General features: G+C 40.6%; 1 protein-coding gene across 6 annotated transcripts in view; it reads left to right on the top strand.

Annotated features, from left to right (window-relative positions):
- VEPH1 (ventricular zone expressed PH domain containing 1) overlaps positions 1 to 13,202 on the top strand; it is a 238,717-nt gene that overhangs the window by 109,525 nt on the left and 115,990 nt on the right. For all 6 annotated transcript variants that reach the window (XR_011074282.1, XM_068546156.1, XM_068546152.1 and 3 more), the window contains exons 8-9: positions 9,680 to 9,889; positions 10,458 to 10,855. Coding sequence is in view for 5 of the 6 variants with exons in the window: in XM_068546156.1 (XP_068402257.1) it covers positions 9,680 to 9,889; positions 10,458 to 10,855 (608 nt within the window). In the remaining variant the exon portion in view is untranslated. The remainder of the gene's footprint in view (positions 1 to 9,679; positions 9,890 to 10,457; positions 10,856 to 13,202) is intronic.

Genomic DNA, 13,202 nt, shown 5'->3' with positions numbered 1-13,202 from the left:
TAACCTCTGGCTTGATTAAATGGGTGTATGTTCTTTGATTGTTTTGGTGGTGATGATGATGGTAGTGGTGAGACTGTGTTTATTCTTTGTTTTTAAGAATCAGGTGGGAGGTGAGGGGTAGGCAATGAAAGGTAAAATATAGTCAAAACCTATTCGGTAGGTTTAAATCTGATTTCGGGATACAGGTAACCCTCACTTTTCAAAAGTTCACTTTACGCCCCTTTGCTTTGAGGAAAGACCTACATTAGTACAGTCGTCTTGATTCCAGGACCCCTCGGATACCAAAAGCCATCCATCCATCGATCCTCAAGTCCCTCTTATAAAATGGTGTAGCGCAGTTGGCCCCTGTATAGGCTAGTTCCACATCCTCAGTTTCAACCAATTGCAGATCAAAATTCAGAATTCATTCTGTGGTTGGTTGAATCTGAGGAGGCGGAAGGGGGAATATGGAGGGCCAATTGTATCTATTTTTGCTAACAGAAAGAAATCCAAAGAGGATTTTCACTTTTACAAAAAAAAAGGTAATTGCTTCTTCGCCTTACACCCATTTCAGCTTAGGAAAAGTTTCATAGGAATGCTCAGATAGCGGGGGAAACCTGTAAATGGAAAGCGATGGCACAGTGGAGGGAAGGAAATGAAACAACAGTATGTGGGAGAGAATGAAGGGAAGATAGAATAAGGAGATTATGTTCACAAGGAAAGGACTCCAGGACATCTCCCCTCCGTGGAGTCACCCCAGAGTTTTGGCTTATTCTAAATTTCATGCATTGAACATCAAAGAAGTGGATGGCAGGGTGGAACAGGGGATTTGAGTCATTGTGTGTCTGGAATGTGTAACAAAGCAACATGGACTGCAGAGACTCTTTTCCAACTGTGAGACCCTTTGCAACCTGTCATTCCAGAGTTCCCATCTTGACATCTGGGAATCACATCAGAACCCAACCCTGGTGTGATACACAGTCCCTGAAGGCACAGCCCGAGAGTTTAGGAGTGATGGCTCTTTACCGAGTCCACAGCCGAAACTGCAGAGAGCAGGGAGCCAGGTTTTTCTCTCCAGCTTTTCAGAGAAGGCCATGTTTCTGAGTCTGATCAAGCTTTTTAACCAGCTCCTACCGTGTGATGGGTTCAGTGCTGGGAGCTTTTACTATGTTATATTGTCACATCGTCACAACAACATCTTTTAATATATATTAGGATTACAGAGGCTTCATACTAAAGCATAGTGGAGAAAACTTTGTGGGTGGGCAAGAACAAAGTAAAATTCTTTACCCAACCCCTACTCACCTCTAGGTTCATGGTAGTTCTTGGAGGGGCAATAGTGTAAATGCCCAGACATCAGCTCATAGAGTTTTCTTTCGTTTCTTCCTTTAGTGTAGTCCAGTGTATCTCAAATTGTAGTGTGGACAAGATTTACAGTGTTCACAGTACTTCATTAATAAAGGAATGTCAGGGGTGACTTGCCTGTTCCTCCCCAAAGTGATACAACACTAACCTTTATTATTATCTTCTATCAATAGAATGCCTTCTTTGTGCCTCTCTTCCCACTGAAGGCTGCTCTTACCCAGTACTCCAGTTTGGTATCCCTTCCCCAGGAGGTCTTCCCCACCCACCCATGCCCATGGTGACCTTCTCTCTTTTGCCCTGCTACAGCTCACATTGCCTCTCCACTCCTCCACACCTGAAGTCCTGCGCTGAAGTGCTAGGTATCTTTCTGTTTACCCTCCAGTCTCCCCCAAACTTGAGAGAGCTAATATTCAGAGCCTATGCACTATGGAAGGAAAATAGAGTCTTAAAAGTGCTTACAAGAGCTCCCACTTTTTTAGGCAAGACACGTTCATACAAAGAGAAATTGATTCTTTGAGAGCAACTGTTGGCTCGAAAACTGTACATAAGGAGGTTCAGGACCATAATTAAAAACATGTGATGTTCTGGTCAGTGTTGCCCCCTGCTTAGGAAAAGCTGAATGCAATTTCACCCCACCAAGGTAACCAGAGTTTTCATAAAAAACATGTATATGTTTTCAATCTAGGGAGGTCTAGGGTGGTCACTTGTATAAAAAGAAAATCAGAACAACCATTTGTGGCAGTAGCTGTGGTTCTTGTTACTCCTCCATGTGTAGGGAAGGAAGGGCTTCAGTTTTTTGCCCCTCTTCTTACTGAAGAAGTTAAGTCTGTCATGTGGTACCATTTACGTTCCATCTGCTTTTCATTTACTTCCACCATTTGTCCTTCCTTAAAGCAGCATTTATGGTGATGCGAAGGTCTGTAAAGGTATTTCAGGAATTCGTTTATCAGCAAGAGAGGTAGGTGGGAGACAGCATTATCAGCTTTGGAGCCGATGAAGCAGCGCCAGGGAGCGTGAGGCCCCAGAGGGGCTGGCTCTGCCGGTGTGGACAGCCCTGCCAGGAGGGTGAGCGGCACAGTTACACTTCTGCCAGAGGGACCAGGCCCCTTTCCTGTAACACGGCTGTGTTCAAAACACAGGACGCACAAAAGAGAAAATAGCCTTTCATCAAGCTTCTGTGGTTTGGCTTCCCCTTTCAAACAAGACAGGGAACAGCAAAGCTTTAGCCTGGAGGAAAGGAAAACCTGTGCTGTGGGAGGAGAGGTGAGAGGGACTTTACCCTAGATGGCCCCTTGTGGGAAGGGTGACAGCTGAGGATAAAACAGTTCTCCTTGACCCTGATGACCCAGCTGTTTGCTATTTTCATTCCCCAAAAGCTCCCTGTTCCTTTTTGGTATCCATCATAATTGAACTCTGAAGTTGCTATTTGCATGCTGTTTCCTGAGTTTTGAACACCTTTCAGTTTTTTTTAAAGGGGAGGGGACACCAGAATTTATTTTTCAGACCTCTGTGAAGGGTTGCTCGGCGATTATATGTCAACTCTGTTCTGGTGTGTTCCCACAGGATGTTACTCTGCGATACTAGCATATAATAATTCTTGTTGGTTACTGTGCTATCACCGGTCCCAAAATATGTATTGCTTGTTCCTGTGGTAGAGTCAGAGGCAAACTGAAGGAAACACCTACTGAGAGGCAGGGGGAAGAGGGTATGAAGCAGGTGAGCCCTGGAGGTGGATACTTGTGTTTAATGCTGGGTTTACTAGTTGATCTTCGGTAAATTAGTCGACGTCTCTGTGCCTCAGCTACTCCATCTGTGAAATGGAGATGGCAAAGGGCCTGCTTCACTAGTAGAATGGGCAGACCGGATGAGGAGATGTAGCAAAAAGGATAACTTAACCATTGCCCTGCTCTTCCAGTGTTAAACGATGGTGAGTGACAACGTCTTACTTTTTCCCTCTTCAGGCCCAGTGGTTGCATTTCATGGCAGATACCCTCCCCTTAATCCTCATGGGCAGCCCCCATTACCTGCTCATGTTCCCAGAAAAAAAGTTAGCCTAGAAAAGGCGGAGCGTGTTGTCTCTACAATTCTCTCCCCAATTCAGAGTGTTCTGATGACATTACTATGTTACATTTTTGTACTCTTTTATAATTTTCAAAGTGCTTTTGTAACTTGTGCCACATCCAGATGACAACTTATTAGGATCTGTCAGCCTTCAGGTAAGGCTGCCGCTCACCGGGTCTGCCCATTCTAGGCTCGGGAACCTTGACTAAGAATTCCGGGTCCGTCTGAACCAGTATCTGTCAGGGGCAAAAAGTGAAAAGGTACCTTTACCTCAGAACTGGTAAAGACCCTGGAAGGCTTGAGGAAGATAAAGCTATGGAACGTGAGGGAACTGCATACAGTTTACCACACTCCAACTCCAAATAACACACAGTTATTTATTTACTTACTTATTTACTTAACTGCGTTGGGTCTTCGTTGCTGCGCACGGGCTTTCTCTAGTTGTGGCGAGCGGGGGCCACTCTTCTTTGCAGCGTGCGGGCTTCTCATCGCGGTGGTTTCTCTTGTCGTGGAGCACGGGCTCTAGAGTGCAGGCTTCGTTCCTCCGTGGCATGTGGGATCTTCCCGGACCAGGGATCGAACCCATGTCCCCTGCAGTGGCAGGCGGATTCTTAACCTCTCTGCCACCAGAGAAGTCCCACACACAGTTCATTAAGTCTCACCTCACTACAGAATTAGTGAAACCCTCGGCAGCTTTGCTTGATTAAGGGAAAGTGCCTCTGCCCTAGTCTGCTTCAGATTCCGTTCCTTCAGTGCCTGGGCCAGTGCTTCTCAAACTGGAACACCTGGGGATTGGGTTAAAGCGCACACTCTGATTCGGCAGGTCTGGGATGGAGCCCGAGATTCTGCATCTCCGACAACCTCTAAGGTGATGCTGATTCTGCTGGCCCAGCAACCTCACTTTGAGCAGCAAGGGCAGGGGCCTTGCACTTTTTGCTCATCTTTTTCTGTGTCCCATTCCTTCTCGTGTTGGTTAAATGAAAAGTGAACAAATGACTGAGCATCTGTATTAGAGTGATCACTTCCTCGTATCAGGACGTTCAAACTTTTGTTCTATTAGCAGAACGTTCTCTCTCCATGCCTGCAATGGCTCAGAATTCATCCTTGAAGTACAGAGATTTTTTAAAAATCGACCATTTCTATATCCCAGTCCTTGTATGCTCACACAGTAGGAAGGGTCGCTCTCCTATAGTCCACAGTCTTTAGGATGCTGCAGAGGTAGGAGGGACTGTATGGTCCTTCCTGGCTTAGAAAAAGAAGCAGCTTATCTTCCAGGTTTGGTATCACCTGTACAAGCTGCCTTCTTTCGGAATCAAATGTCCACATTGGGCAGTAGCTACCTAGGGTTTTACCATTTGACATTTTCATGCCCATTCTGTATTGGGCTACACTGTCAAATCCATTATCTTCTATAATGTTTTCAGCAATCTGGTGATACAGTATCATTGTTCCCATTTTTAGATAACAGAAAAGTCATAAAGAGATTTGCCTGTCACTAACAAACAGGAGATTGGAGTCATAAACCTAGATCTTTTCCCTGGAAGGCCATATTCAGTCTATTTCCCCGCCACGCTCTCCTTTTGAAGCCCCTAAAAAGAATCTTGTGAATGAAATAAACCATGGAGTCATTTCATTTCAGCAAGTTCTATGTTCTGGTGCCCATATAACTGAGCACCTGCTGGTCTCTGCTCTTGCGCATTGAGGCAGTCAGGGGCAGAAGAGAGTACCAAGAATTTGGATTCAACATTGTCCTTTCCCTTAGTATTCAAGTTTAGCTTTTCCAGAGGCATTACTCATTTCAGTTCCAGAACAGATGACAGTGCTGTGGAGCTGGGGGATCATCTCTGTCATTCTTATGATGATTGATGACCCAAGAAACTGCTGAAGAGTAGGGAACATAACATCCTAAGAATTTAGGACTCCTATGTGGATTTGGTCCATCATATTCTCCTACTTCTCCTCTAACAAGCTCAACTCTGCAGGATACATATCCTGGGCATGGGATCATAAGCCAAGCTCATCAAAAGTTAACTAATATTATTTTTCTTTGATTTAAGGAGCCAGGAGGAGAGGCTGCCAATCTCTCCACCTCTGCCAGCTTTATAGTCTCATCTCCCAGCTTAGTGAGAGCAGTGAGCTGCCCAAGGACCAATTCGTTTCTAAGGGGGAGTCCCGCTCACACAAGAGGGAGATAATTAGGCCTTCCCCTGCCCCTCCTGGGTATCCCTAGATATGCTTTTACAAACTTTACCTTGGCAATAGACACCAAAAACTGTTCAGACTGGAAATCATCTGAGCCTCTTGTAATGTGGCATGTTGAGTTAAAGCCAAGTTAATATTTAGGGGATTATAGAACTCTGACAAAGATTTCTGTAAAATTACCTCTGGAGTTAAAAGTAACAAATGGAAAAAAAAATAACAACCCCTTTGCATGAACCGAACTCCCTGGCCCCCACAAATAAATGTAAACAGGACCGGGACCTCCACTCTCCACCCATACTTTCACATTTGTGATGCATTTCTTTGCTCTAAAAGGAATGCAGAGTTTCTCTCTCTAAAAGATTTTTGTTTTTGAACAGTTCTCTCCTATCTATTTATACTAAGTTTAAAAACCAAGAGAAGTCAAGGAGCAGTGAGTGTTTTTTATAAATTCAAACTTCTACCTACCATTTTCTGACCTTTCAACCTATTGGAACAAAAACTTTTCCTAATTCTCTGCCAGCAAAACTCTGTGACAAATCCAGGTGGATTGATGGCCAGTAACAGAAAATTCTCTCTGGTCCATCTTGTGGCTTTGGCTACCTTGGAGACCCTTCATTACCACCCCATCCCCTGACTCCTGTGTTATAAAATCTCCAAATCATAAAAACAAGGACGATTGTGTATAAGAGAGAAATTCTTTTTGGTGAGAAAACTACTCATCAGCAACACTCATCAGCCTCATATCTAGAGATTACTTTTCTGGCCCAGACATTTTATTTGTTGCTTCTTTACTTATTTAGCCCTTTGCAAATCCCTCTTTTCACTCCTACTCTTGCTCCTTGCTTCTCTCCACAGTTGATATTTACCAAATGACACTGCCCCATCCCCTACTCCCCATGGACCAGGAGAAGCAGCCAGTGCTTCATAGACATCTGGTAGACCTCCAGAGGGTTTTTTGTGGGTGCAGGGAGCAGGCTGGCTTCAGAGATGTAGGTGGTCTCAGTTCATTTATTCTGCAAACACTTCAGGTACCTGTGAGTGTCAAGCACTGTGCCAGGCACAGGGGAACAAGGATGAGCATTATAGTTCCCTGCCCACTGAGCAGCAGGGATTTACCCAGGAATAGGGTGGCCAGATGAAACTGATAGAAATACAGGACATCCACTTAAATTTCAGGTAAAGAACAAATAATTTTTTAGTATAAGTATAATCATTTTAGTATAGTACAATACATTTTTTACTATGTCCCATTAGAGACATACCTATACTAAAAAAAATATTTGTTGTTTATCTGAAATTCACATTTGGCTGGATACCTGGCAACCTGCCCCAGAGGCACCTGACCTAACCCTCTTGGGTCAGCGGATGTCTAGGGTTAACCCATAACTTCTTTCATACCCAGAGTCCCCTCAGGGATGCTGTAAGGCAATCTGAAGGTGAAGGAAGGCATGCTCCCAGGTACGAGAGCTCTGACTCACACAGTCCTTGGTGCTTAACAGCCAACGCTTGGTGACTGGAGACAGGGGCAGGGAAAGGGGGCTGAGTGACTGTCCTCTCCTAAAGTCTGATGCCGTAGCATTCTCCAAGGAACATCAGTACCTTCCAGGATATGGAATATTGATCTGCCTGTGTCTAGGCCATTGGTGTTTTCTTTTTACATTAATACAATGCCTAGACAAGGACAGATAAAGCTTCCAGAGGAGTGATAATAATAATAACAATTAATAATAATAATAAAATTTAGCATCTCCTGACTTCCTGTTTTGTGCTAGGAACAGTGCTTCACACCGATTCTGTCATTTCAGCTTCCCAACAACCCTATGAGTTAAGTATAGTTATTATCTCCATTTTATAGATGGGGAAATTGATATGAAGAGGACAAGAAATAATTTTATTTAAAAAATCAGAAACTGATCCAATAAAATTATTGAGGGAGATTTACTATAATCATGTGAAATTTGAAGTTTTTTGGAAGAAAATGCTATTATTTAAACTGTTGTTATAACCCAGAGCTTTATGTAGAGAGAAAAAACTAGTAAATGCAGGAGAAACTACACCTCTGACAACTTGTATGTTTTGAGATTTAAAAATTTGTTCAGTACTCAACATCTGATATATACATATTGGGGTATACTTTGTGCTTCACAAATTTTTAAGTTTTAATAATCCCAGCTATAGAAATTTCTAAAATAAAGTTCAAAAATAAAGGTATCTTTCATTTTTGAAATGTGATTAGGTTCCAAGGTACCAGAGAAATACTTTAGTTTGGTGACTATACATGGACTAACATAGATAGAAAATAAATACTGCCCCCAAATTTCTCATCTTGAGAAGGACCTTTTAAAAGTAACCTTTGTAATCATGATGGTTTTAAAAATACCATCCAATGACAGCACTATCTTGATTTTATTTGTAATAGTAAAAATTCAGCTTTTAGAATCTTCTGGCTAGAAGATGTAAAAACCTCCCATGTGTTTGTGGGCAGCCAGTATCTTATGTGTGTCAGAAAGGGAAGCATGTTCAAGATGAGCATTTATTCCCACGCGCTGGTTCTTGAAATCTACTCATGTATATTTCACTCAAGCATGGGATGGAAAATAAGTTTTTCATTATGTATGCAAAACCATAGGAAGCCTATAAAAGTTATATTAAAAATGCAAATAAATTTTCTCAACAATAGCTTATTACACAATAAACAATGTCCTATTACTTAATGGATGATCTACTCTCCTTCCCAGTTTTCACCTTCAGCATCTCTCCCTGGGCTGGACTAACAGGAGGACTCCAACCCCTGAGGACCCAAAACTAGGAACCCTCCCTCAAGGCCAGGACCCCTCTCTGGGCCAGTCAGAAAAGCTGCAGGATTCAGCCCTTCAACAATGCCCACCACAGACATGGCCCCAGAATGGGTGGAAAGTAACTGAAAAAAAATCATCAACAGCCCCTCTATGTTGGTTTTCCCTAAAAAAGAAGAAAACCAAAATTTTATTTTCTCACCCTAACTTAAGAAATATGACAGGTTTACTTTGGCCCTTATGGAAAAATAGCCATATGTTTGAAAAAGCCAGGATTTTTCTGTGAATTTGAGGCGCCTTCCCTCAACCTCTAGGAAGAATACGAAAACCAAGTAAATACACACAGACAACCAACAGAATTATTAAGCCATCTTGGTGAATGGATTTCAGAGATTATTAACCTTTGTGTTTACAAGGAGAGAATTAATCCTAACCCCAAATTATATGATTGGTAGTGATCATTAAATTGAAATTAAAGTAACTCCAGTCTGGCTCGATATTAGAAGGCAGGTAAGGGAATATAAATGCATACTACTTTTCTCTAATCATTCAGCACCTCAGTGAGCATCAGTGAGCTATTTCTGCAGCTTGTCTGTGGGGTCTTACTCTATCTAAGCCACTGTGTTAGCCCTTTGAGAGGTAACAAAGTTATTTCACAAATAGCCCCTGCCTTAAAGGAGGTAATTTTAATGACCCACAGAGTGTTTTATAAATTCTACTATACAAGATATTTGGAACTATTAATGTCATTCATGGAAAACCTCTTTCCTCCAACATAATAAAATTCAGAAAGATTTTCCTTGCTTCATAAAATGGAAGAGTCCCACTGATTTCCTTAAAATAACAAAACCATGAGTTTACACAGTCCATTTGAAATGTTCTTATTCTAACAATTTCAGTACAAACAGATCAGCATATATAAGTTTTCTAGAAAATTCCTGGCATGAATTTCATATGAAAGCATGCTTTGGAAAGCTAGATAAGAATATGGTAGATGACCATAAAAACTGCTTTTCGTCCTCTGAATCCTTCAAAACGATTTCTAATACAAAGTCGCCATAAACACCAGTGTTTCTAAACTTCTGGCAGAATACACTGTAGAAGCAATTTCAAAGACCTGTGTCCATAGTAGTTACTCAATAAATATTTGTCAAATGACAAATTAAAAAATTGAGCAGGTACAGTTTTCAGTTTTGAATAAGAAGCAGTTAGCAGTTAACACTGTTCTGAAGGGTATATGTGATGAGCATCAAATGCAATGATTTTCATTCTTTTAGGAGAAAACCCAGCACTGAAATCGAATTTCTTGAGAAGCTGGAAGAAGCCAACCTCACTGTTGATGAAAATGAAGACCATGAAAAGCTCCAAGTTAAAATACAGGCTTTTGAAGACAAAATAAATGCTGAGGGCAGTACCCCTGGCTCAATCAGAAGATATAGTTTGGACCAAATTTCTAAGGAAGAAAGAAAAGACATTAGATTTAATAGGTATACATTTTGTTTGGCTGGTTTTTAGAATATGTGCTTCATGTTTGCTATTAGTTTTGTTATCACGCTTTTATTAAGTGGTTTTTAAATATCTTTTACCTATAGCAAAATTCATCCACAGTGCTTTCGTTATCCAAAGAAGCTCGCTATATTAAAAGAATTCAAATAAAAGTCACAAACCTATGGTTTATTTTTTAAAAACACTTCTTAAATATAAATATGCTGATATTGAGAATGACTGTCAAAAGCTTTTCTTGATTTCTGATGAAAAAGCAGAAGCAAAAGTAGAAAAAAGAATATAAATATTGTAAGTTCACCATTTCCCAGCCAGTTTTGCCATGAAACTGATTTTTAAATCTTTGTTTTGGGAGGTAGCCTAGATCTACAAAGGTTTGGCTTATTACATAATGTGTGTGTTTTATCAAATTCTGTTAATAGCACCAATTTTCAGTTTCACACTCTAGAGGAAGTAAATTTTGCCCAGTGTTATTATTCTTTCTTTTCCTTGTCAGTAAACGGTAGCCCAGCTTCTTTACCTGCCTCAGCCTTCCCTTTGTTTGTATTGTAGGTCAAAGAGTTTGGCTTTGCACACCGCGCTAACGAATGACTTGAGTTCAGAGGATGGGGAAGTTGTAGAGAGTGGAGATACGCGAGCCAGCATCTCTCTTTCAGAAATAGACCCACTTGGCCAAGGACATGACAGGTCGCCCTTTAAGGGAGACACTGATGGATCACAACTGATAAATTCTTCAGTTTCACACCCAAGTATTATACATATAGAATCTGAGAATTTGCCAGAAACAGTTAAAGAAAACTATCAGGAAGAAACTCCAGATACAACCTCAAGGCCTGTAGAATACCATGATAAGCTCTACTTGCACTTAAAGGAAAACCTCAGTAAAGTGAAAGCATATGCTGTGGAAATGGGAAAGAAGATTCCAGTCCCTGACCAGTGTACCATTGAAGGTAAGTGACCTGAATTCACCAAACTTAAGAAATTTCAGGTATCGCTAGAAAAAACAAACAAATAAACAAAACTCCAGTAATATAAATCGCCATACCCTTCTGGATCTTTTGCAAAATAGATAATTTGAAAATACCCTTACATTATTTTAATTGCTTTTTTTTCCCCAGTAAGTTTAATCATCTTTTTGATTCCATTTGAATCTACCTAAATCTACCAACTCTGATTTTTTCAAACCTCAAAATATATTGTTTCTGGTTTCCCATCCATAGTGTTCAGGAACATTCTGTAAAGGGATATGTGGCCCCCAAAACAGGCTCTGGGGTAGGTGTCCAACGAGAGGCATTTTCCATCCACATAATCATGCAGGAAAGCTATGGGCAGCGTTGAGCTCCAAGAGATTTTCCTTCTATTCATTCAACAAGCATTTATGAAGCAGCTACCGTATGCCAGGCACTGTGCCAAAGGTTCAGTTATGAACCAAACAGACGCACTCCCTGATCTCTTGGAGGTTAGGCTATCGAAAGAAAAGATCGAAACCATAGTCAGGAGGTGATGTAAGGTCAGGAGCCAGTGAGAGTGTGAGCTAGTCAGAAAACAACAGACAAAGTAAGAAAAGAATGTCAGGGCCGGAACTTCCCTGAGGTGCCCGATTTAAGGAGATGCCAAAAAAGCTCAGTAAAATTTTAAGTAAAGTCAGAATTAGTAACAACATCTTGCCAAGCCATAATGAGCTGAGGCAAAAGGAGGTAAGTAGTAATATTGATCATGTCTTTATTTACAGTTTTGATATTTTGTTTATCATGGACTTTTTGTATTAATTTTGGTTTTTAAAAATATTATTTATCTTGACTACTAAATTTTCTGGGCCTCCTTTAAATTCTGTGCCCTAGTCCTGGCCCCGGGAAGGATGATGGGTTGGAGACACAGGTACGAAAATGGCGGAATGCCCAGGGCAGGCTTACCCTTCTGGCAATGAGTTGAGCAGGTGTGGATGGCTGAAGGCACTCTTGGGCTAATTAGATCTTTCCTACAGTCACTCTTAAGCAGCAGCCATGTTCTTCCCTTGAGATTTAGGTTAAGGTCCTTGCCCACTCCTAGGACATGACATCTTTTCACAGGTTTCAGCTCTCATAGAAAGCATGGAAAAAACCAGGCAGCCTCTCTTCCAGAAAGAAACACAGCTGAAGGACGGGGAATCCAATTTATATTTACCCACCCACTGACCATCAACCCCTTTCATGTTTAGGTACTAGGAGGGTTTTTCCATACTCCACTTTCTATTCCCTTCTCCGACTCCATATCAGAGGAAAGTGGATTCTCATGCTGCCAAAGGAAAAGGGCGGTTCAAGCATTTTGTAATGACAAACATTACTATTTAGCATGTTTGTATAGAATCTGACATTTTCTTTTTTTAAAAACTGAAGTATAGTAGATTTACAATGTTGTGTTAGTTTCAGGTGTACAGCAAAGTGATTCAGTTATACATATATATGTGTGTGTGTGTATATACATATATTCTTTTTCAGAGTCTTTTCCCTTATAGGTTATTACAAAATATTGAGTATAGCTCCCTGTACTATACAGTAGGTCCTTGTTGGTTTATCCATTATATATATATGTATTAGTGTGTATATGTTAATCCCAAACTCCTAATTTATCCCTCCCTCCCCCTTTCCCCTTTGGTAACCATAAGTTTGTTTTCTATGTCTGTGGGTCTATTTCTGTTTTGTATATAAGTTCATTTTGTATCTTTTTTTTAGATTCCACATATAAGCGATACCATATGATATTTGGCTTTCTCTCTGTCTGGCTTACTTCACTTAGTGTGGTGATCTCTAGGGAATCTGACATTTTCAAAAGTGTTTACATTAATTTAGTGATTAGCCTTCTTAAAACTCTTTTTTGAAATGGTAACAATAAAAGTGATATTGCTCATATTCAATATAAGTTTTGGATAATTAAGTACACCAGGACTTTGAGAATGGCTAAAATCAATAAGACTGAATTAACACAAACTCTTAACAATTGAATGTTTCACTAATTATCTATGTATTTAACACACATGTTGGAGAATTTAATATAAGAAAGGTTAAGTGAATTTCCCAGTTTGACAGAGGACGTCTGTAACAAATATAAAGTTAGATACATTTTCATCTACTGGAATAGTTTTTTATTTTATTTTTTTAAGTTTAGCTTAAATCATTAAAATGTACTAAACAGTGAGGTTTAATCTTGTGAAAATGTGAAAGAAGTCAGGCAGAGTTACTTCAAGCATCTAGTTGTTCAAAATGATATTTCTTATGGCCTTGAATTCTTTTGGGAGTTTGAGAGTTAACTAGGTGACTT

Source organism: Eschrichtius robustus, chromosome 6, assembly GCF_028021215.1.
Source record: "Eschrichtius robustus isolate mEscRob2 chromosome 6, mEscRob2.pri, whole genome shotgun sequence".
Classification (NCBI taxonomy): domain Eukaryota; kingdom Metazoa; phylum Chordata; class Mammalia; order Artiodactyla; family Eschrichtiidae; genus Eschrichtius; species Eschrichtius robustus.
The sequence above is the reverse complement of the archived record's forward strand: the minus strand, read 5'-3'. Positions and strand labels throughout refer to the sequence as shown.